This window comes from Drosophila subpulchrella, chromosome 2L (assembly GCF_014743375.2).
Source record: "Drosophila subpulchrella strain 33 F10 #4 breed RU33 chromosome 2L, RU_Dsub_v1.1 Primary Assembly, whole genome shotgun sequence".
Classification (NCBI taxonomy): domain Eukaryota; kingdom Metazoa; phylum Arthropoda; class Insecta; order Diptera; family Drosophilidae; genus Drosophila; species Drosophila subpulchrella.
Genome location: NC_050610.1, coordinates 409,820 through 435,739, shown reverse-complemented (window position 1 = coordinate 435,739; position 25,920 = coordinate 409,820). Strand labels below are relative to the sequence as shown.

Below are 25,920 nucleotides of genomic sequence, written 5' to 3'. Positions count from 1 at the left end.
TTGTTGCTACGTGTTCCATATTTCATTCTAATTTATTCAGTTGTGCATACATATTTTCGTTACGGGTTGCCTCCTCGGCGCATCCATGCATTTCCTTCTGGATGGCTCGCTTCGTTTGCTTCAAACTATCGCAAAGGCAACTGCAGTTACTCCACCACCTGAGCCACCACACAGTGGTGCTCGTCCGTAGTTCCCCAAAAGCATTTTGACAATGAGGTTTTCCACTCTGTATAATTTTGGTTGTAAATTAATCTGAAGATAGACTTTTAATAGCCTTAATTCAAAGACAAAAGCGTGAACTATCGTAGGGACAATTTTGTATATTTCGTTACTTTTTGAGTATAGGGGTATATTAGATTCGACGGAAAGTATGTAACAGGTAGAAGGTAGTGTTTCGGACCCTGTGAAGTATATATATATTCTTAATCAGGATCACTAGCCGAGTCGATCTAGCCATGTTCGTCTGTCCGTATGAACGCTGAGAAACCATAAGAGCTTGAATGTTGGGAGTAAGCATGTAGATTCTTGGGTTCTTGGGGTTCCTGTGAAGCGCAACTTTGTTTGTACTTTGTCTTCAAATAAGATTTGGTTCTTCTTATCAATACCCATTAACATGCCAAGAATTATTCGAATCGGACCATTCATTAAAAAGATTTAACCAAATTATAATCAATAGTTAGGAAATTCTATGGAGATTGCGCACCACATGCAGCAAACCGGCTGTTTTTACTAACACGCTAGGTGGCGCTATACGCTAACACGCTTTATAGGCGATTGGCTCCATTCCTCTTGCACTCCCTTTAGCTGAGTAACGGTTATGTAATAGTCATGGCTATGGATTATAGCGTTTGTCTTTATTTAAGGTTTTGCTATACAAGAGTTTTTAAATCGGTATATTAACGCTTATTGATACACAATAAAAAAATGATGACCAATGTTGAAAAATAAATATATTTACAAGTGCTGCACATAAAGGATTCAAGTTGGCCCACTGTGCGCCACTACCTCTCCCTCGAAAGTGGTACTCAGTGGCTCGCCTATGAAGCAGCCCTCTTTAAAGTTTCAACGCTTTGCCAGCTCCCATCTTGGCGCATTTCGCCATAATTGTGGCTCAATTACACGGAAAAGTTACCAAATTGAATTTTTAAATTCACCCTCAGGGCAAAGAGGGCGAAATCGCTGGCAAATAATTTTCGGGAATAAGCCACCCGTGTTTGCAGTTTAGGTTGCATCGGTGTGCGGTTATTGGCGCGGACTAACACCTCGTCGAACTTCCATAAACTCGAGCGGGTGCTGCAACACATTTGAACTGATCCCATATCAATATCTATAGCAGACCGTGATTACAGGATCACGCATAATGATCGTTAGCTCAGTGAACTTGCACTTTTTAAGACCACTTTAACCACTAAACCAGGCGAGTTGACCACTTGGCAGACTGTTCAGTTATTTACTGCTCACAGTTTACTGTCATATTTCTCTCACCGGAAACGGAAGTGACAATGCAAAGAAATAAGGACCATGTGCAAATGTTGCAGTGCTGTTACTCACATTGTGCTCGTCCGGACCAAAATCGGTTGACTGAAAAATGCCGGCACATTCTCGTCCATTAGCGAATGTGTTTTGATGAAGTTTAATGTGGGGTCCGGAAGCGCTCTCGAATCGTTGTGACAGGACCCAGGACGAGGTTCGGGCACCTAAATGAAAACGAGCAACAGAAGATATATAACATTTTGCTAATACACGTAACGTAGAAAAGTTCTTACAGCAGATGTATGTTATTGAATTGCATATAAAATTATCGACTTGGCATTCCAATAACCTCATGTAAATTTGTCTAAAAAATTTCTAAATAATTCCTAAAGAGTTTAATACAGCTTTTAAAATCGCTTTAAAGTTCCAAAACTTCTTGCCAAATAAGGACGAAAGACAAATCAATGGCGACATGTGCAGTCATCTGCTGGAAATTGGCAGAAGCATTCGAGATGCAAATGCAAATTTTGTGCCAAACGAAAAATACATTTTTATGGCAAGTCGGCCATGAGTCATAAAATTCCCTGGCAACAGATGTGCTAGAGTGCGGTCGCAAGGAATTCCGGATTTTGGATATCAACGCTTAAGGACAGGACTTACCTTGGCATTGTTTACTGGGAGCCAGTTGGAGTTGATGCCGCTTTGCTCCTTGAACTGGCCCTCAAACGTATCGGCTATGTCCTGAGGATGGGAAAGTACCGACGAAAATTTAATTTTCCATTTCAGAAAACAATTTAATCGCAGACAAACTTACCTGCAGGGCAAAGGCACAAACCGCTGAGCCGGGAATCGAGTTGCTCGGCGTGTTGAAGACCCCGTAGATCAGTTTCGAGCTCATCGAGCCATACTGTCCCTCCACTAGATTGCTGGCAGATTCTAAGATTGTCAGATAAATATAATATCTTATAGTTGCAGTCAAACATGTTTAATATGCACTATTTATATCCCGTTGGTCACTTATTAAACTACATGTTACCTTTATTGGGAAAATACATTTTGTAAGGAACTGATGTCTCTATCTAAGCATTTTATCTGCTTATTTTAAATTCTGGTATTTCAATTAAAATTAAATTGATTTTTAAAAAAGAATAAAAACCGCTTCCGACAGGTATTTCTTTTTGAATAAAAGAAATTTATTAAATAGACGGCTTAAAACTTTTATATTATGTCATATGAATTCAAAAACCAATTTTACTGTTTATAATATCGAACAACAGACAAGTATTTGCACGGTGCAGGTTTATTGCTTTAAAAACCGGAAACTTACGGATTTCGTTAAAGTAGAAGGGATAATCGCCGGGAATGGAGCAGTTGAGTCGGGACTTAAGGAAGGATGTCCAGCGGTTGCGGAATCGATGCGGCCCACCTTTATCCCATTTGCAGACGCGGGCAACGCGCGAATAAATCGCCTGAAAAGACCATCGAAAGATAGGGTATTATTTTGCTCAGTTTGAGGCTAGAAATTGCCTGGACATTGAGGACCAACAAATACGACAATCTGCGGAGCATAAATAAACCCTTGGAAAATGCCAAACATCAGCAGTTATTTTGTCCAACTTTATTTGTGTTTTCCTGCGTTTGATTGCATTTGTTGGTGCTTTCCAAATTGATTGGAAAGCTCTTCTTCGCTTGGTATGTGTACTCACCTTGCCGCAGTTGATGAACTCCACAGCGGTTTCCCGAAAGAAGAAATAGACAAAGTCTCCCTGCGTAAATGAGCTTACGAAGTTCGGTGCTGCGAAAAAAACAACAAAATTGTGTAAGTTCGGTCATGAAATACATTTATAGATTTCGAGATTGTAAACATTTTTATAGCCGTCAATCTCCAAGTATTGTCAATTTTCATGAATTTATGATGTACTCGTGTGTGCTTGCGAGTATTATATGACATCAGTCCGTATTACAGATTTTATAAGATCATTCGTAAGGGTGTTTCAAGGTACGCAAGGCTCGTCGATGTACTTTTGTTATAATGGCTAAATTAAAACTCAGCAGTTTTCTAAACGACAAATGTTAATGGATCACAGAAATATAAAAAAAAACGTATTTTAGTAAACTGTAACAAATATAAAGGTATTAAATGAATGATATTCCAAATTTTATATGGCCCGAAAATTCAATATATAAGAAAATGTATTGTATGTATGTATCTTTAAGTTTATTTAACAAAAACTTCACTAAACCTGAAAAATTAACACTAAATTAGAAGCTAAAAGAGCAATTACAAAAATGTATTAATTGATTTCAAAGTAATACTATAAATCAAACAGTTTATGATCATTTCTGATTTATTTTCTAACTATCGCTCAGACTCCTCCGAATCAACGAAGAACCCCCCAAGTCATGGCTTTTGATACAGGTCCTATGGGATATTTAAAATGAATTATGAAGTCTGCCACACACCTTTGGTGGTATATGACAATCGAACGTGCCATGTCGGTTCAGATTCAGATTCAGTTAATGGATTCAGTTAATGGAACATGGCCGAGGTCCTTGAAATATGCAAAAGGCAATCGCGCGCCATCGTAAACTGACATTCGACAGGACACCATGGACCCTCACGGGCTGCGGAGGGAATGGGGAGCTGGGCCCCAGGACTCGCACTGCGCTTAAGAGGAAGCGCCATCCTGACAGGGTCCATGACATTTTCAATTACCACAAGTGGCTACAATAGCACCTAGGAACCAGGAACGAGGAACTTACCGTTGAGACTTAGGCTATCGTACTGCTCGGTCTGCAGGGGTTCTCGGTAGATAATCGGATCGCTTCCACTGAAATCCGCTACGGTCCCGGAATAAAGTTCGTTGTCTGCAAAAAGGAAAAATTAAAGAAATTGAGTACTCTTTAAGCACACAAAACGTATTAAATAATTTAAAAAAATATTTAAGGAACGAGAAAACCAAAAGTTGCACTTTCAACTGGCTTTAACATTGAAATGCCAGAGATAACTGCCAACTGTGTGTATTTCTATGACTTTCAAAAGCAGTATATTTTCAATTAGACTTTCTTCACAAATGTCTACAAGTGCAATTATTGTGCATTAAAGAGATGACGTCTTAGGTATTATAAACTATTTATCATTTCATGTTCTTCTGGCACAAGTCACATCCATACGCCCTGTTAGCCGTCTAAATGTTAGCGACAAATTCCATTAAGCTAAACGACAACGTTGGGGGGACAAGATTGACATGTCTTCTTGGTTGGCATTGAATTCGCCTGTGGCCACATTGCGAAGATAAATGAGATTTCCTTGTTTTTATTTTGTCGTTTTGATTTTTGTTTGTGCAGAGGCTTTGGCTTTGGACTTTGTCCTGGTGTAGCTCCGGCAGCAATAAAATAAAGACAGCCATTGGAATAAATATGGAAAAACAGAATCAAGCCCGAACAATAGAAACGGAAATTCCGAGCACCCGCTTATTGTCTGGCCGGAAATGGCTTTGCTGTCTCGGCATCGAAATCTCAGCACCTCCATCCAAACAATTCAGCAGAACAGTAATCAGTGCTCCACGCGTTGTAACATACTCATACACATTTTAACACATCTGTCTTAAAGCCGAATCGATTAGTATACTTTATATTTTCTATATATTTTCTTTTCATTTTCGTGTCCCATTATCTTGATGGTTTTTTAATGTTCTTATGCTCTATTATCACTTTATATAAAGAAGAGGAATAAATTGCTTTGAACTCTTTAAAATTTGTATATTGGTTAATAAGGTACGTCTGGTCATGTGACATTAAATTGTTTCGTCTTTGTCGCGCACTTGAGCTAAGTGCTTTGTCCAACCGTATTCATCTGCAGAGCAAAGTAATCCCTCTATATATTTATATTAAAGTAAAACAAAACTGGTTGAATAAACTCAAGATGTAAGATCTCTCGTCTCTCACAGAAACTGTCCACAACGGTTTGGGAGCATTTCATATATTGGTTTTGTTATCAGAGCTTATACCAATACATATGTAGGTCCTAATCAGGCTTTAGGTGATAAGATTGTTGTTATTAAAAACGAATGAAATTCAGGAACTTGAACACTGTCAGTTTTGGCCGAGGTTGAGTTCAGTTGCGAATAACAATAATGCTCTTCCCAGTGTTTTGTCTAGTGATGGGGTTTTGTGTGCAATACTCAACAGCAAGACGACTGGTAAGAACATAAACTATAGGAAAATGGAATTTACAAAAGCTTTTCAATATTCACAGGTCGAGAATGGCAACTTTGCCAAATCCGTCATGTCAGAAATGAGGAATGAGCTTACTACGAAATTGCACATTAGTTGGATCATCAAGCCCAGAAACTGAACCAACTCATAACGGAGCAGGGGACTCAATCTGGTGACAGTGCCACTCAAACCTTAGAAGAGGTGGTCTGGAACTTTGAATGTTCCAAGCCCCCTCACACCACAAAAATGTGTGCACATGTTGGGGGGAAGCACTACTTCATTGACTACCTCCGAATTGCCACCTGGTCAGAGGCCGAAAGTTTTTGCCGCCAAATGGGAGGACACCTGGCCAGTTTGCAGAGCAATCAGGAGTGGCAAGCACTTGAAGAGATAGTCAACCATAGCCAATTCTTTTGGGTAGATATCAATGACACAGTGACCAAGGGTAAATACATGTCCGAAACCACCGGCGAGAATGCTAGCTTTTTGAAGTGGGATTACAACGAACCGAATAATTGGAACGGAGATGAGCGCTGTGTTTATCTAAAGGCTGTAACTTTTTTAATGAATGACGCCCCATGCAGCTCGAGCTACAATTTTATCTGTGAACGGTAACAAAGTAAAGAGACTCAATTCGGGTATAAAGTAAATAAGTTCATATCTTCAGACTGGTTTTTTCATAATAGTTTGTTTAATTAATTACGAAAATTGGGGGAAAAGATAACATGTAAGTAATTATCAAAATCAAATCTTATTTTAATTATGTCAACTAATTTGAGAAAAAAGATGAGGATAGATCATATTAGTTTTAATTCATGAAATATTTGCAGTCGAAAATTTCTGGTTGATAAGATCTGAAGACGAGTAAATGAGCGAGGGCCGCCATTTCAATAGAATTTTCTGATTATGGAATTTGAGCGCATTTTTAATTTTTGGCCGGGCTTTGGGGTTGCCCTATTGCGGTCCCCCAGTAACCTATAAACTTAAAAGACCGGCATGAGTGCGTCGCAGGTACACCGAAAACGGGAATTACGTGACGGAAACGGTAGCGTCAAGATGTGAGAAATAGTCGAACGAGCGACTAGAGAGCTGTACATTAATTTAAGAAAAGCCACATTAAAAGCGTCGTCTGCAACAAATTAAATTTTTCCACGACCATCCTTCTGATTTGCCGGCAGGCGAGTGCTTAAGTTAAGAGGCTGTAAAAGTCAAGCGATGAGTGAAAAGTGAAAGTAGGGGAAGTACCCAAAAGTCTTTCAATTCAGGGACGGGGGTGCTGGAAGCGGAAAGCTGAAAACGGGGGACAGGTGGGGCTAACGGCCCATAAAAACCATTTCCCAAGTGGAGTAAATGGGAAAGGAATCTTAAATCAAAATCATTAAATCTTTTAATGTATATTTTAATATAAGAAGTCACCTAAAAGTAAAGAGTTTCACAAAGCACAATATGTGTTAGTTTAAGAAAACCCTTTTACTGTGAGATTTTCTGATTCTATACAAAATAAAACTAGATATGCATTTAATTTAAAGAATTATTTTTATTTTTTTGGTATGCGTAACAGTGTTACCCTTTTGTGTTATGTTACCCTAATTTGTGCCAATCAAGTACTTGCAATAATGTGTCAATACAAACTTTAGGTTTAACCTTAAATTCAGTGGATAATTCTAGAACGTCAAAACTTTTTCTTAAATGCACGTAATTAACAATGAGAATGCAATTAGCATAGCGACCGAAGGTTGTCATTGTTGTAGTTTCATTTAGGAGAACGTTTTTTGTTGCACCGAAGCAGCTTTCTTTGGCCTTCGCTAACAAGGTGCACAATAGGATAGAACCTGCACCCAGTCGACGACCCATCGACCCGTCGACCTGTCGCAACATCGACAGGACACGAAAAGTTGCAGCTGCCACCTTTGGCCTTCGCTGTCCTCGCTGCATCTAATTGGTTTCTGTTTGTGTGTGTGTTTTTGCCCACGTCTCTTTCTTTTCCGCCCAGTCTCTCTCTTTCTCGTCATTGTTTCGTGCAGCGACGTTTGCTTTTATTGTTTGCTCATTATAACGCCAGTTACCTGACGACCCACGTCCAACCGAGCAGGGCTCGGACTCAAAATCCGACTCAGACTAAGGCTTTGAAAACTTTTCCGCATTGCAGCAATTGTCCGGGCTTAACTCATTTTAAATGACAATCTAGCGTGCAAAAATTATGCACATCGGCCGTGTCTTGTCCCATCTCTTTCGCACGTTGGGCCTCTCTAGGCGCTTCTCAAAAAGTCTTGCTCGGGTCCTCGCTCGTTTCAAAACGTTTTCGCTATTTCTGACTGTGGCATAAAGTTCGATAAACTCTTTAAGTGATTTAATCGATTTTCTGGGCTTGTCGAGGGAAGCGGAAAATGCTCTTTAGAGCGTCGGGAACAAGGCGTAATGAAAGTTCATCGCGTTGAATGCGGCAATTTGCATATTTTTGCATGTTTTATTATGCGGCTGGCACACACACGAGCACATGCTAATACATAAATTACACTCATTTTCAATGACAGGACGGGCAGGGTAAGGGGTGCAAGTAACGAGGGCACCGGCGCGAATCGCGCTGGGACAGGCAAAGCTTTATTACCGGAACGTTGTGTTTTAAATATTTGATATCAAGCACATACATTCTGCTCCGAATACACTTATAATTGCCTTTTTTCAGGGTCTAAGGATAATCATTGTTTTAAAACCTTAATTTAGGTTCATTCATGCCTGCGTATTCCGAGTATAGGGTCCTTAGTTAAAAAGCCCACTTAAGAGTAATTACCCTCAACCGTGTACATATACATTAGGCATATCAATATTTTAGAATATACACTTAGAGTACATTCGTCAGATGGGTTGAAATCCGGAAAATTGCTTAATTTGATGGAAACGACCGGAAATCTAAAGTGATGAGAGATAACGTTTGTGCACGTCGCCGTATAATTCCGACGAAATTTAAATGCATAGTTGCTTATAACGGATAATCAAATAACTTGTAAACTGAAAAATGGTGTTATTAAATTATTGCTTTAAGAAACAGGGGATGAAAATATTTTTTTCTGTAAATATTGTTTTTATACACTTGGGTAATATTTCCATTTATATATTTACTCACTTTAATTGACCATTTGGTTTCTATACGATTTGCATTCCAAATTTTCTATTTTAAAGAGACTTTATGCCGTATCAACTAGTTAAATTACACTTTACGGTTGACCTACTTTGGAAGGCAAGATATCCTCATCTTAAGCTCCAACAGCAGTCAACCAACCCATGAGTCAAGGCTTTAATTACACTCGCTGGCTGAGGGCCCAGTGAACACATTTTCTTTGCCATTTTTGCGTGCTATCAGTTTTGGCCTGTAATTACACTTCACTTGTACTCTTATAGAAATTCTGACGTTAGGAAATAAGGAGGACCTGGTTATGGTGGAAAAGTTTTGGCAACATGTGCGCCTTTCTGTAGCAGTTTCGCATTTTGCTCCAATTTAAATTCTCTTTTTTTCGCTTGTTGCTTTTTGGTTCCTCTGCTGTTTTCGGTCCCAATTGTTTTTGGGGATTTTGAAAATTTGGCAATTAGCTTAATTCGCTTCTTATTGAAGCACCACAATTATCAGCTCTTGGTCCCTCTTTAGCCTGATTTGCATTTTCAGATGCATCTGCTGGGAATCTGGCACTGCGCTTGTAAACGATCGAATTAAAAGTTAATGTCTTCCCAGTCTTTTTTCACATTGATGTTCAAGTAATGGCCTGGGTCCAATTTTTCCCAACTTAAGCTTGGTGTGGCCATCTATTCAGTGTGTTTGGGAGTCTTTAAGTTGGCGAAATGGTTTCTAGAGATTTTGCATCGTAAATTGTTCCCATTTTCCTTTTGATTTTTAGTTCGTTTTTTATACACGATACTCGTGGATTATAAAGGTAAAGGAAGCGTATCCAACTGCATAAATATATATTGATTACTAGCCGAGTCAATCTAGGCATGTCCTTCTGTCCGTGTGAACGCTGTGATCTCAGGAATAATAAGAGCTAGAGAGTATATAGGGTTCCAATAATTTGAACTTTTTAAAACCTTAGACAATTTTTAAAACAAAAAACCTTTTTTTAGTTTACAAGTTAAAGGGCACTTTGAATAAGCTGCTATGTAATTGCCAATTAAAAGAGGAAGTTAGCAGGCAGAGTATCGGAAGACCGAAGTTCTAAGAAGTGTAAGGGAAAATAGGGACAACAAATGGAAATATGGTCTTTATCTAATTGAGGAAAGACATGTACTTTTCAATTGCACTCAAGCAGTTTAAAATGCCCACAGATTAAGTATATATAAACAATTTCTTTTTGATTACAACATTTTTATCAATCAACCAGTTGATAAACAAATTTTTAAATGAGTATATTTAAAACATTAGAGTAAAGTAATAACTATGTATATCAGCCAAATCTTAATGTTGTTAATGGTCAATTTTTTTTTTAAGTCCTCGCGCGAGTTTTTTTTTGATTTTAACAAAAAGGAAAAATGTATTTCAGAATTTGACAAGCTTGATAACCTTGATACTATGAGTTTATCTATTCAGTCTTCTAAAAGGTAAACGTTTCCGCTTAATAATTCCCCTGCTTCAGGGATCTGCTGATTTTTAACAAAGAAAAGATTGGTTTTCATGTTGCCCTCATTCAGGAACTAATTGTTTCTTGTAATTTTTTTTTGACCTAGCACAAATAGAATAAAAAAAAACAAGAAATGTGCGCGCATTGTCCGCTAAAAAGGTCACAAGCTGTGCTTTGGTCCCTTATTTTGCTTTTTGCAAACGTTTTTTCAGCTTTTTCCACCATTTGGTTTATTGTTTGGACTTTGTTTTCGAGTACATATTTTACTGCAGACGCTTTTGCCCCCTTTTTTCAGGAGCACTTCGAGTGCCCTTTTGGGTCTGTGTGTGTGTGTGCACTGGTGTCCTTTTATCCTTTGCAGTTGTTAGACGCTCATTTAAACTTTTGGCTCTTAGCAGATTTCATTGTTTTTAATGAAACTGACAGTTGTTGCTGTCGCTGGCCTTGTTTTTGTTTAGTTGTCGTTCTCATTTTGCATTGCACCCGCACTTTGACCAGGACCACCCTTTCAGCCGGCTTTGGTTTCCAGATAACGCGCCATTTGTTTTCTTCTGGTCATTCGCCTAAGCCAATTTAAGTTGGCTAAAATAAATTAGCTTTCCTACATTTTTTAAGGAGCCTGGATCATGGTCCAAACTACCCAGCCACCATGACCCCAAAAAGAAATTGATGCGAAAAACTGGTACTTAATGATTAAATACGTAAATTGGAACATTTCCAGTGATACATCGTCTAGTTGTATGGAGTTCCACAAAATTTCTTGTCAGCAGAGTGCTTAGATTAACTATATATTTCAGTTTCTTAAACGTATTATAGAATATTTTTAGTTATACTATTGGGTTTTGGGGAGTGTGAGCAATTCAAGTGGCTTCTGTTTTTAAAGCGGATCCATGAAATATGTATTTCATTCCAAACTTCAACTCACCAAATTTTTCTTATATCCCTTCCACAACAAAATTCTGGATCCGCCACTGATTCAAATATATACAACTGTTAACTGTTAACAACAGTTCCTAATTATACTCTCCAAAAAATGAGAATGTCCAAATATATGTTTTTACACCTACATTTGCTAAGATCCGAATACTACAAATGCGGAAATACATTACACAAAAACTGAAATTTAATCGAAAAAGGGCCCGAATGTAAAGCGGCATAGAGATGAATATGCCAACGTGGTGTGAAATTGAAGCGGTTTGTGCGATATGCAAATGCACCTTGGGTGTGGTCGTTTGGCATCGGTGTTCCCGGTTCACAGTTCACGCGATGTCCTGCCGAGTCCTTGACATTTTTCGGTGGCGCCAATGTCCGTCCCGTCACACCCCGCCCCGGCCCCCTGCCCCTTCCCCGATCATTCGTCAGGATTTTAATCGCGTTTGTGCATTTGCTTGGAAAAGTCTAAAATTGAACGCAAGTGATGGCAATTTGTACGCTTCGCTGTGCCTGAGAATTTACGGACGTGCAGAGGGAAAATTCGAAGGACACGGGATGGTTTAAATGGGGAGTGTGCCGAAATTAATATGCGTCGGCTTTTTGGGGAACGGGACAAACTTTGCCGGCAAGGGATTTCGCCGCTGCTGGCCATTTTCCTCTTTTTATTTTCTGGCCGGCAGCAGCGTTGGCTCGTGATTAATGTGGCAAATGCGCAGTTATAAATTATTTATTACTATTCTTCGCATTGTTTCCTGAGGCGTGTGCGAATTGGTAAGACATTAAAGCCATATTTTCAAGTGCCGCCAAAGGTCAAAAACGGGGATGAAATCTGCGTGGTCCAAGTTTAATATTCAGTGCACCGAATTGCCGCAAGGCGGAACATATAGCACAAAATAATTCTGTAAAATATTGGAGACAAACTTTCAAACGCTTCAGGTTTGGAAAAAAGGATAACACAAATAATTTTTGAAATGTTGGCTGCTTAAAGTGCGAATATTTAAAAATAGATCTGGAGCCCAATATAGTGACATAGGGTAATATTAAAACGGGTTTTAATCTGTCTTGAAAAAGAATGTTTTTTTAAATATATTTTTTCAATCTCAATGTTATATTTGTTGACACGGACTTTAAGAGATCCTGAACTTCCGCCCACTACGGGCAAAAGTGCCATTTCCAATTCCTTCCCAACCTTAATTTCAAATGAAAATATTTAACAAATTATACGACACAGCCAGCTAAGCTAAAACGTGTTTTTTTCCATTTTTCCAGAACCCACTAAATAAGAACCTTTTTGCTTTATTTTTCCTTCTTTCCTTCTCTTTTTGGAGTGTTTAATTTTTTATTGGGAAAGTTTTGTACTCTGGCTGATTTCAATGGGTGACACTGTCAGCGATTGAAATTTATTTCGCATGCACTTTTTAAATCGAACAAAAAAGCGAACAGGATAAGGGGGATGGGCTGGGAGGCTAGATGTCGTATATTGGTGGAAAAAGCAATTGAAAACTTCATCATGGTTACAACAATATTTTTACAACGAAATTGGCACAAAAATGTGTCCACGAACTTTTTGCGCAAAGCGTTAGAAAACTGCGGCCAAGAGGAGAAAAGGAAAATGGTCAGGGGTGGGCAGGGAAAACTTTTGTGCCAGTTACCGACCACGCCCACGTCAACCCATGACATCAACGCCCTGTCACGAATAAAAACTGAATTGATAACATTTTTCAGCTAGTTCTGGTTTTTCTTCGACTTTTTTCGATCGTGCTTTTTTTTCTTTTTTTTTTGAACAGAAACTTTTCTAGACTTGCTGCCATTGTTGGTGTTATTTAGTGCACCACCACGGTGGGTATTTTGTATGTGCTAGCTCTGTCCTGGGCAATTTGTAATCTAAACAACATGGCCCGGCTAACCGTTCCCAAAATCCAAGTCGCATGTCCTTAAGTCCTGACAGAGCGAGCGCTGGAAAACTGACAACCATCAAATGACTAAAGACGCAGCTCGGTGGTTATATGTAAAATGTCGATTTAATATTAGGACCATGAATCAAAGTGGAATAAGAGCATAAGAGAGGGCCCAGGAAAAACGATGCAAAAATTAGAAAGTGAGGGACCGGTTTGTTAATACCCCGTGGAAGGATCGTGTTCAGAACATAGTTAGTTTTTGATCAAAGTCAAAAAATAATATTGAAAGAAGTTTGAAATATGTAAATATATTACTGATCATGACATTGACATGAAATTTGGCCCAGATGTCATTAACAGACCTGCCAACTCAAGAAAAAAGTAAACGAGCCTGAACGAGACAACTAACGCTACCTTAGGAATGTTTTGATATCTAATATTAATACTTTATTGCTTTGTTTATTACTAACTAGTATTACTTTTTTTAGGTCACTAAAATTTTAGTGTTAGGTAATGGTTTACCTTATATATTTTAAAGTTAATAGTAGACTACATTTTTATGCTAGAGGATCCTAAAAATAGAATTCGCTTGTGCCCCTAGAAGCAGTCTTTCGTTTTGCCGCATTGATGTGGTTTCGTAGACCAGAGGTTACCGGGGATCGATTTCTACCGCGGACAACATAAACAAATGTGTGGTTTCTCTTTTCCGAATTTACTTAAATTACTTTAATAAACAATAAAAAAAAGCTATAATGGTTTACCATGAGTAAACACTCAAATTTTTTTTAATTCCAAATTTGTAGGTCGTATATGTCCAAATGTTAGACTTTGTAATACCATTTTTATACCCTTGCAGAGGGTATATTGATTTCAGTCAGAAGTTTGCAACGCAGTGAAGGAGACGTTTCCGACCCCATAAAGTAAATATATTCTTGATCAGCATGACTAGACGAGTCGATCTAGCCGTGTCCGTCTGTCCGTCCGTTACGCAAACTAGTCTCTCAGTTTTAAAGCTACCGGGCTGAAACTTTCCCAAAAGTATTATTTCTTTTGCAGGTAGTATATACAAGTAAGTCGGAACCAGCCGGATCGGACAACTATATCTTATAGCTCCCATAGAAATAATCGGAATAAAATGTTTTTTAATTATATCTTTGGTCTTTTTTAAAATATAACCTCCTAAGCTTGGAAATAACATTTTTTAATTAGTTGTGAATTTCGAATTAAATTTTATTAAAATCGGACGACTATATCATATAGCTGCCATAGGAACCATCGGAAAATTGGTGGAAAAATAATATGAAACAAATTATAGCTTCGGTGTTTTTCAACATATAACCTCCTACGCTTGGAAATAACATTTTTTAATTAGTTCTGAATTTCGAATTTAGTTTAATCAAAATCGGACGACAATATCATATAGCTGCCATAGGAACGATCATAAAATTGGTGGGAAAATAATATGAAACAAATTATAGCTTCGGTGTTTTTTAACATATAACCTCCTACGCTTGGAAATAACATTTTTTAATTAGTTCTGAATTTCGAATTTAGTTTTATCAAAATCGGAAGACTATATCATATAGCTGCCATAGAAACGATCGGAAAATTGGTGGGAAAATAATATGAAACAAATTATAGCTTCGATGTTTTTTGACATATTATCTTATACTATTGGGAATATAATTTTTTGTATTTTAAAATTTAATAATTATAACTGCAAGGGTATACTAACATCGGCTTGCCGAAGCTAACTTCCTTTCTTGTTTGGTTAAATATTACCCAAATGGGCCTTGGCTCGTTTTTGACCGATTTCTAAAATGTTAGGTAGTTTTGCTACGATTTATGTCGTTTTGTTTTTTGAGTGTGGCTAATTACGAATTGTGGTATTTCTCCCCATGAATTTATATGGATTCTAAAATCTCCCTATCTGCGTGTGTTAATTTTGTCGCTTACCCGGGACGAACACAAGACACCACTATGCACTCAGACTATATAGAAATCCGGTATACCCGGCGGCTAGATAGAAAGTAATGGATGCAGAAATGGCTGCAAGCAATAAAGAAAATGGCGGCTGACAACAGCTTCAGGTTTGGCTGCTTCTTTTTTGGCCAGGATGTGGCAGCTTGTTGATGATAAACTCTTATGACCCACATTGGCTGGGTGTTTCGGGGGTTGTGGGGGCACGAGCGTCGCAAAGTGGGCGCGTTGCCAACACACATGTGTGCATAAGTGTGGGCAAGGAATACAAACGTGGGCTCACACATATGGCTCATATGGCACAAGGATGGCTGCTGCATCCGGCGGATGTTTGTGGCAACACTCTGCTGTGCCCTCTCATGCCGATGGACCAACAAAACCCCCACACACACTTTCAAGTTAGTTATAAACGTTTATCGATATTATCTATTCCCGGCCCACTCTTACTCGCTCTTTCAAAGTTTGCGCTGGCTACAGACAATGAAATGCAAACAAATCACTGCGCGAAAACTTCACAACATGACGGCAAAGAATGTCGATTTATGGGTGCCAAGTGGAAATATTATCAAAACTTTGACTTTGCAGAGGGGATGTTGGGGGATTCAAAATATTGCCCCAACGGGTGCAGTCGCCAAATCCGCTTGTTTATTGGCTGAGTTTCTGGGCTGTGCAAGTGGCGAATAAAAATGCATTCTATATGCAATGGAAAGCCTTGGCAAGAGCAAATTTTACTCTAGCGGCAAATGCATTAAAGTAAAACATTCAATGTAAATAGAAGTAAGCCCAAATATTATAATCATAATAAAAACAAGGAAGAACGCTATAGTCGAGTACCTCGACTATCAGATACCCGTTACTCAGCTAAAGGGACCAAAGGAAAATGGAGATATGCAAGCAGCAAAGCGAGATTGAAATGCGCCACCTACCGGCGGTAGACAGATTTAAGCGTTGTGAGCGTTAGAGTGGGCGTGGCAGTTTTTTTTTTGGATCAATCGATAGGTATTGACGAGACCAATACATTTCAGTTAAAATTTTTTATCTAGTATGAAAATTGTGGGCGTCACAGGCTTGGGAGGTTTGTGGGCGTCCGAGTGGGCGTGGCATATTCGCGTAACAAACTTGCGCTGCGCACAAGGCAACGGAATCAAAATCTGAGATCCCAATTCTCTATCTTTGATAGTTTCTGAGATATACACGTTCATATTTACGATTTTTTGAAGTTTGTGGGACCAAAGGAAAATGGAGATATGCAAGCAGCAAAGCGAGATTGAAATGCGCCACCTACCGGCGGTAGACAGATTTAAGCGTTGTGAGCGTTAGAGTGGGCGTGGCAGTTTTTTTTTTGGATCAATCGATAGGTATTGACGAGACCAATACATTTCAGTTAAAATTTTTTATCTAGTATGAAAATTGTGGGCGTCACAGGCTTGGGAGGTTTGTGGGCGTCCGAGTGGGCGTGGCATATTCGCGTAACAAACTTGCGCTGCGCACAAGGCAACGGAATCAAAATCTGAGATCCCAATTCTCTATCTTTGATAGTTTCTGAGATATACACGTTCATATTTACGATTTTTTGAAGTTTGTGGGCGGTTTGTGGGCGTAAAAGTGGGCGTGGCAAACTTTTTTTTATCAATCGATAGGTATTGATAAGAACAATACATTTCAGTTAAAATTTTCATTCTAGCATCAAATCTGTAGGAGCCACAGTTTTGGGCGCTTTGTGGGCGTTAGAGTGGGCGTGGCACTCTGCTGAAACAAACTGCGTAAGAAGCTCAGGAATCTGCACGCCAAATCTCAATAGCCTAGCTCTTATAGTTTCCAAGATCTCAGCGTTCATCCGGACGGACAGACGGACATGGTTAGATCGACTCGGCTAGTGATCCTGACCAAGAATATATTTACATTATGGGGTCGGAAACGCTTCCTTCTGCCTGTTACATACTTTCCGACGAATCTAGTATACCCTTTTACTCTACGAGTAACGGGTATAACTAGAAAATCAACACCATTTTCTTAAAATAAGAAGGGAATATTACACTCAAAACAAAAATCACCATAAATATTAGAAAATCGCCCGTGATTTTAAAACGCCATTGAATTAAGAAATATTTTCTTGAATTAAGAAATATTTTCTTGATTATAGAAAAAGTTTCTAAACTTTACGGAATTTCGCCATATTTTTTTTTTTGTAAAGAAGTAGAGGAAAAATCGAAATTTTTTCTTTAACTAATGGCGAATTTTTCTTGACTTTTTTCTTGAAATAATGGTAAATTCTTACTTAAATTTAGTAAAGAAATGCCCATATTTTAAGGGAAAGGTGACTTTTTTTATACATTTTGATGGTGGTCTAGCTGGTAAAGACGTCCGGTCAATAAACAATCGTACAAAAGTACCTGGTTCGAGCCCACGCCACGGCAAGTGTACCCTTTGTTTATTAATTTTTCTTTTTTTTAATTAATTTAATTTTTATTCTTATTAGTTTGACTTTACTATTTACCAAATTGTTTAAACGGTTGTTAAAAGAGTTTAGATTAGAATAAACGTTATTGGTAAGCGTAAAGCTGGACCAAAAGCACAATAGCCCTCATAGTCATTGTATGACAAAAAGCACGCGTGGCCGAATGGTTAAGACGTCAGTTGCGGGTTGCCGGGGTTGTCTGAGGTAAGGATTTTTCCATTTGTTATTTATATGTTTATAAAAAGTATTTATATAAAATTAATTTTACATAAATACAGGTAAATATAAAAATTTATAGACTATATTCCCATGTAATAATTGCCATTAATATTAGAAACGGTTTTATCCATTTAAAATCCAAAATTGGTATACAAAACCAACCAAATTCCTCTAATGTAAAAAAAGGTGATCTTACATTATAAATATTTTTTTCTTATTTTTAGAAAATGTTCCTTAATTTTAAGGTTATTTACCATACATTGAAGAAAAATGTGTCATTATTTCCAGAAATGGCAAACCATAAATTCAAGAAAATTATTTATTTAAAATAAAGGCGAGTCGCCGTTGGATGAAAATCATAGAATTATTATCATCATTAGAATTAAGGGCGATTTTTTTTTGGGTGTAAAGAACGCCTCCTAAACCCTAACCTCGAGATTTCAAGATATCTATTATTGCATATTCAACGATTTCTTATTACCCACTTAACACACCTGGCAAGGCCATAAATTTCAATCAAATATCGAGTATGTTGGAAATTTCCGAATCATTTGTCATAACTTGCAGTTGTCTACCATTCGGCATCCCACAACAATACTAACTAGAAAAAAAGTCATATACCCCTGCAGCTTAAACCATATCAAGAAACTAAAATCATTGGTATATTACAAAAATCATGTATTTGGAAAATTTGTATAATAAAATATATACGTATACTCCTATGAAACCTATATTATAAAGTCGTCCGATTTTTACATAAATAGTTCTGAATTCTACAATCTTAAAACAAGGAAGAACGCTATAGTCGAGTACCTCGACTATCAGATACCCGTTACTCAGCGAAAGGGACCAAAGGGAAATGGAGATATGCAAGCAGCAAAGCTAGATTGAAATGCGCCACCTACCGGCGGTAGACAGACTTAAGCGTAATGGGCGTTAGAGTGGGCGTGGCAATATTTTTTTTTATCAATCGATAGGTATTGACGAGGCCAATACATTTCAGTTACAATTTTTTATCTAGCATGAAAATTATGGGCGCCACAGGATTGGGCGGTTTGTGGGCGTTAGAGTGGGCGTGGCATATTCGAATAACAAGGCTACGGAATCTAAATCTGAAATCCCAATTCTCTATCTTTGATAGTTTCCGAGATATCCGCGTTCATACCTACGATTTTTTGAAGTTTGTGGGCGGTTTGTGGGCGTGGCAAACTTTTTTTATGTTAATCGATAGGTATTGATAAGAACAATTCATTTCAGTTTAAATTTTTACTCTAGCATCAAAACTGTAGGAGCCACAGTTTTGGGTGGTTAGTGGGCGTTAGAGTGGGCGTGGCTCAGGAATCTACTTACCGAATTCTAACTATCTAGCTTTTGTAGTAGACGGAAAGACAGTCGGACAAGGCTAGATCGACTCGGCTAGTGACCCTGATCAAGAATATATGTATATACTTTATGGGGTCGGCAACGCTTCCTTCTACCTGTTACATACGTTCCGACGCATATAGTATACCCTTTTACTCTATGAGTAACTGGTATAAAAAACCTAAATAACGCAGGCCTTACATGATAAATAATGGTTTTTACTCGATTTATATGGCAGGGTCAATGACAACAAGATGAGTCGACTCACAATCACATTCCGCAGTTTTTTGTCCTACTACGAATGGCGATTACAGGCTGAACAAAATTGACAACCCTCATACAAAATTCAGTTAGTTATTCAACGAAAAATTAGTGATTGGGTTTATACAGTCATAAGTAGTGTTGTCTTTATGCAGCTCTCTCAAAATAGAAGTACTTAATATTCCGTTTCCTTATTTGAGTTGCTAACTACCTCTATTTAAGGTTTTTATTTTTGTCGAGTACAAGTCTTAGAGAACTCCGTTATCAAAGAAAACTTTTTATTTTAAAGCCCTAACGGAAAATATAATCAATTAGCCATTTAGTTATAAAAGTTTTCATATTTTGGGTTAGCAACACAGTGTTTTTCGGTAAATTGTGCACTTACCAGCCAGCACAGAGGTGGAGTTGTGACGGGGGTCGTAGGGACACACCGCCTGTCCGTTCTTTGTTGCCTCCAGCGTGTAGTTGCTCTCGCTGATAATGTACGTATTGCACATGGGGCGGAACGAGTTGGTGCCGCAAACGAAGAGGCGTCCCGGCGATGGCACCACCATAATGCGAATGTAGTTCTGACAGGCCTCCTGGAAACGTTAAAATTGAACAATTTTAGCAGATCTACTAAGACTATTCTCTTAACTTCATTTATAATAAGAAAAGAAAGTTTGTTTCGACAAACAACGCGAAGTCAATATATCATCACTCGTACCAAAGACCATAGAAATGATACACCACCACAACCAAAAAGCTTTACACGGACAACGCACACTAGCAAGATCGAAAATCCACATTGAAAATCCACATCAAAAATTTTGACGTATATTCCGTTGTATGGCGTACCATATATTTTTAAACGAAAAATTAACTAATATATCTGTACTCTGTACAAAAGTATATTATAGGTGCCTAAATTCTGTATTCTGCAGCCAAAACAGCTTTATTTAAAAATCAAAGGAACAACAGACATCGAAAATTAATTTGAATGGGAGACCCCAAACTGCCCCAAAATTCCATTTGATAATTGATATTAGGAACAAAATATCATTTAAATTTTTACAAAATATTTAATATCAAATATAGAAACGAACTTGCGCTGCACTGAACGTGCATATATACTTTATGGGGTCCGAAACGCCTTCTTCTACCTCCTACATACTTTCCGACGTCTATACAAGTTTTATATGGGTAACTAATTATTAAAGTAATTATACCCTTGCAGAGGGTATTATGATTTGACGTTTGAAGAAGACGTTTCCGACCCCATAAAGTATATATTTTTGATCAGCAACACTAGACAAGTCCATCTAGCCATGTCCGTCTGTCCGTCCGTTTCTACACAAACTAGTCCCTCAGTTTTAAAGCTATCGGGCTGAAACTTTCCCAAAAGTCTTCTTTCTTTTGCAGGTAGTATATAAGCCGGATCGGACAACTACATCTTATAGCTCCCATAAAAATAATCGGAAAAAATTTTTATACCCGTTACTCGTAGAGTAAAAGAGTATACTAGAGTCGTCGGAAAGTAGAAGCAGCAGCAGCAGAAAGCAGAAGGAAGCGTTTCCGACCCCATAAAGAATATATATTCTTGATCAGGATCACTAGCCGAGTCGATCTAGCCATGCCCGTCTGTCCGTCTGTCTGTCTGTCCGGATGAACGCTGAGATTTTTTTTTTTTTTTTTTTTTTTTTTTTTGACGTTGATGCACTATGGTCAGTACAAACAAGTGGCCCTACGACACCAAGCAAAGCTTGTTACGCGCGGAGCCCATCACCGTTTTGGGCGAGTAAACATAATCGCGGACAAAGAAAAGGACAATGTAACAATAGACAATTAAAAATACAGGTCAATACACGAATAGACAAAATACATCAAGTAAAACTAATTAGTTACTAGGGAGGATAGTATTATTGATTTAAAGATAGGAAGTGAGTCAGTAGTAGATATTAGATGATATAGTCTATTATAATCATTGCAAAGTACTCTAAAAGGTTCATGCATTGCGTAATTAGAGATACAGTGATTTAATACTAAAGGAATATAGTTTCTAGTGAATCTATTTGGCACATTGAAATGCAGGAGACCCAGTAACTCGGGACTCTCTACATCACCATGAATAAGATTTCTAATAAACGTAATACCAAGCATAGTTCTACGGTTAGCTAACGATGGTAAGTTAATTAGAAGTAGTCTACTAGAGTAGGATGGTAGTATTAGGCTTGTATCCCAGTTAAGTCTCCGTAAGGCAAATATTAAGAAGTTTTTTTGCACAGACTCAATCCGGTCTATATGCACCCCATATTGGGGACTCCAAACAGGAGCGCAGTACTCAAGAATTGGTCGGACTAATGAAATAAACAAGGTCTTTGTGACATAGGGATCATCGAATTCCTTCGACCACCTTTTGATAAATGCAAGCACGCCCCTGGCTTTATTTACCATAGTAGTAATGTGATCGGAAAATTTAAGTCTAGGATCCATGTAGACTCCAAGGTCGTCAGCATGCGTTATCCTATCTAACGCACAACCACTCAAAGTATACGTTGAGTAGTGGGGGCTGACACGAAAAAAGGTCATTAGTTTACACTTAGAACCATTTAAATTCAATTCATTATCCATGCACCATGTTTGAAATGCATTTAGATCCGATTGTAAAGCTAAACTTTGTGCGGGGTCATTATATTGCAGGCACAACTTAACGTCATCTGCGTACATAAGAACCCGTGACTTCGTTAAGACTAATGGAAGGTCATTTATAAATAATGTAAACAGGAGCGGACCAAGATGACTTCCTTGTGGTACACCGGAAGTAACTCGGATTAGGGATGACAAAGAGTTTTTAAAAATGACCCTTTGAGTCCTATCATTCAAATAACTTAAAATCCACCTAAGAAGATCACCTGGAAACCCTAAAAGGTCCAATTTCCGGACTAAAATCGGGTGATTTACAGAATCATACGCCTTACTAAAATCAGTGTAGACCACATCAGTCTGACGATTCTTTCTAAAACCTCCTATAACAAATGAAGTAAACTCCAAAAGGTTGGTTGTCGTTGACCTACGTTTTACAAATCCGTGTTGGCAAGAGGAAATAAGGGACCTACAACTGTGTTGTAAATGAGGCGTAATAATGTTCTCAAAGAGCTTCGGTATTGCTGATAGCTTTGAAATACCTCTGTAATTACTTGCGTTCAATTTACTCCCTTTTTTATGAAGCGGGATAACAAACGATTCCTTCCATCTGTGTGGGAAATCGGATGTTTCTAAAGACAAAGTAAACAGTTTGTGCAATGGTCTACACAAAGTCTCAGCGCAATACCTAAGCACACATCCAGGGACTCCGTCAGGACCCGGAGAGTAGACTGGTTTGACCCTTTGCAAATCTAAAAGAAGTGAGCTTTTACTTATAACAGGACAACAAATAAAGTTTGATTTAGGAATGACATATGGGTAAGACTGATCTGGAGAACTTGATGTTGAATAGGTGGTTTGAAAAAACTGTGCAAAAAGATCGGCTATGGCTTGATCAGTGCTAGCAGCCGAATTTTCAAATTTAAGTGATGATGGGTAACTAGAAGATTTACGCTTTGTGTTAACAAAATTATAAAACTGTTTTGGATCCAGTGTAAACTGGGTCTTGCAACGAGCCAAATAGTTTTTATAACACTGGGCGTTAAGCACGGTGAAATCAGACCGAGCACTTAAGTATCGGGAAAAGGCAGCTTGTGAACCTGAAGCTCTAAACTTTTTGTAGAGTCTAGACTTTACATTTTTAAGTCGTGCCAGCTCTTTGTTAAACCACGGAGGTTGGTTTGAAATTTTAGGATAATACGTAGGAACGCATGTATCAAAAACTTCGTTTAATATGTTATAAAATATATTAACCGCTTCATTTATATTAGTACTTAAGTACAGATTGGACCAATCCGAGCAAGCTATAAGGCTATTAATGAGTGCAAAGTTCGCTCTACGAAAGCAGGGGATGCGTTTAGCTATTTTTTCAGATACTTCATACACTTTTGTACCCGTGTCAATAGTCAGCTCTAGCGTTGGGTGATAAGGGTCTTCTGGTAAAGTAATTGCAGAGGTTCTAGCTATGCAGACACAATCTGGACTGGAAACAAAGCATAGATCCAGTAATCGTCCTAAGAAATTTAATACATGATTTACTTGAGACAATGAAATATCAAGCAAACCGTCAAGAAAATCATGCTGCGTTGAAGGTAACAATATATTTGAGGTTTCGACGGTGGACCATGTCGCCCTAGGTATATTAAAGTCACCTAAAACTATTAACTGATCCCTATCTGATAGTTTACTTGAAATAAACTGGATAGCGGACAGATGATTCGCATATGTCGGGAATTCCGATAATGGCGGAATATATGAACATGTTATGTATATAGAAATACCCGGAAGGGATAGTTTTATACACAGAAATTCAATGTCATTTATTTCGTCGGACGTTATTACTTCAGACGTTAATTCTGAGTCAACTGCAATTAAAACTCCACCTCCACGTCGGGACGGACGATCAAGCCTGTAAGTTGTGTACTTACTTGGAAAAACTTCGGAACTTAGAACTTCCGGTTTTAACCAGGTTTCAGTAAAAACAATAACATGGGAAGACAAGGAAAAACTATCAGTATACAATTTGGTCAACTTACTTTGTAAACCTCTTGTATTCTGATAATAAAGCTGAAGAAAAGAATCTAGTTTTTTGAGATAGATGAGGATGTAGATGTGGATGGCTCTTTAAAGGGATTTCCAACTTCCTTTGAACGAATTTTCTTTTTTTTAGCTTCGTACTCTTTAACAAAAATGCCAACAGGCCAAAAATTGGCTGAGCACATAGTTGCAAAATGAGCACAGGGAACACCGATCTTAAAAGATGATACTTCCCTAGCATATCGAAAATTAAATCGTTCAACCTTTAGATCATCAATCTGAACTTTATTACGGATATAGGCCGTAATGTCCAGGGATGAAAGGTCAGGATTTAGCCGAGAAACAAAAATTTGTTTCCGCTGCGGTACACAGGTGACTGTTTTAGGTACCACACATGTGACAGGTTTTGGTACTACGGCATTTACGGCTGCACTACCAGTTTCATTCGGTACTCCGGACGTTAAGTCAACATGCGGCGTTGGAATTATTAAAGTATTGTTTATAGCAGATTTTTCGGGCGTCTCATGCGGCAAAATCTCGCGTCCTTTGCATTCGGAAACCGAATCTTTTTTAGCTTTCGATCTCAGTACCATTTGTGCGGCGGCTGAGATCGACTGCTGTGCTGCAGACCCAGGATCGCCAGAGAGAGTTACACTAGCGGCTACCGTGGGTTGTCTATCGACCGCGATCTTTTTACGCTTAGGAGAATCGGGCTCAGATAGCATACGGCTAGTGAGCTGCGACTCAAGCGCCACAAGCAGATCCGTATTTTTACGGCTGTTCCGGATTAATTCCGTAACAGTGCTTTTTGTAAGCCGCCTTATAGAGAGTGCCTGGGTTTCATAAGCAATGCATTCGTCACAATAGTAGCGCAAGCCACTTCTCATGTCGATTGCATCGCGTACCAGGCCCGAATAGCCAAGGCATTTTGCATGAAAAATATTCTCACACGAATGGCACGGAATGCTCTGTTGTCCAGCCGAAATTAACGACTTGCATTTCTTTAAATTGCAGACAGCCATTATCGCGATATTCCGAACCACAGTGCCAAGAGAATAAAGCTACGCAAGTAAAAGAGAGAGTTAGAGAGCGGGAGAGAATGAGCGGGAGTAAGTAAGCTGGGGGAGCGTAAGTTTTAGATGTTCCAAAAACAAAGTTATAAGCGGGAGTGCGGGAGAGCGGGTAACTACCGTTTAGACACTTACCGCTCCAAACAGCGTTTGGAAGAAAAGAAGAAGGCAATTAGAAAAAAACAATAACAACAAACACTGCACAGAGATTAGAACGTGCAAACTAATTTTGTTAATTTAAACCAGTGGTCGGCACACACATACCATCACAGTTTGCCTTGCATTAGTGTAAGTGTAAAAAACACGAAGTTGGCGCGCAGCGCTCTGACGCCTGACGTTTCTCTGTTTTGCACTGAAATTCTCTGCCGCAGAAGCAAAAAAACACGCCGAAGCTGAGAAAAAAAAGACCCGAAGACTCATGCCGAAGTCATACGAACATCTACGTTATACGTGAGCGAGCAGAGGATGGGCAGAACACTATCCTATGCTCACTAGATAGGCCGCTGCCGACCACTGATTTAAACACAAAACAATCACTATGCACTCGCGAAGCGAACGGATGTTGTTAGGGACATAAAAAGTTATATAAACGTATGAAAATATGAATTAAACCCCGATGGTTTATGGACAAAAAGAACAAAAATTCGGAGCGCAAGACAAAAACACGACCGTTCGCTGAAAGAGTAAGAGGATAAGAGGATCTCGGAAACTATAAGAGCTAGGCTATTAAGATTTGGCGTGCAGATTCCTGAGCTTCTTACGCAGCGCAAGTTTGTTTCAGT

The 25,920-nt window shown here is 38.6% G+C and overlaps 1 protein-coding gene and 1 long non-coding RNA gene across 2 annotated transcripts in view; one reads left to right on the top strand and one right to left on the bottom strand.

The window, feature by feature from the left end:
* Positions 1-25,920, bottom strand: part of LOC119548602 (semaphorin-1A) — a 206,700-nt gene that overhangs the window by 13,879 nt on the left and 166,901 nt on the right. The window contains 7 exon segments of the mRNA XM_037855959.1: positions 1,552-1,697; positions 2,134-2,214; positions 2,288-2,409; positions 2,801-2,942; positions 3,180-3,268; positions 4,237-4,341; positions 19,795-19,990. Coding sequence (XP_037711887.1) covers positions 1,552-1,697; positions 2,134-2,214; positions 2,288-2,409; positions 2,801-2,942; positions 3,180-3,268; positions 4,237-4,341; positions 19,795-19,990 — 881 coding nt within the window.
* LOC119548604 lies at positions 5,553-7,219 on the top strand. Its single transcript, XR_005219313.1, has 2 exons — positions 5,553-5,675; positions 5,732-7,219. It is a non-coding gene; the product is annotated as an uncharacterized LOC119548604 (long non-coding RNA).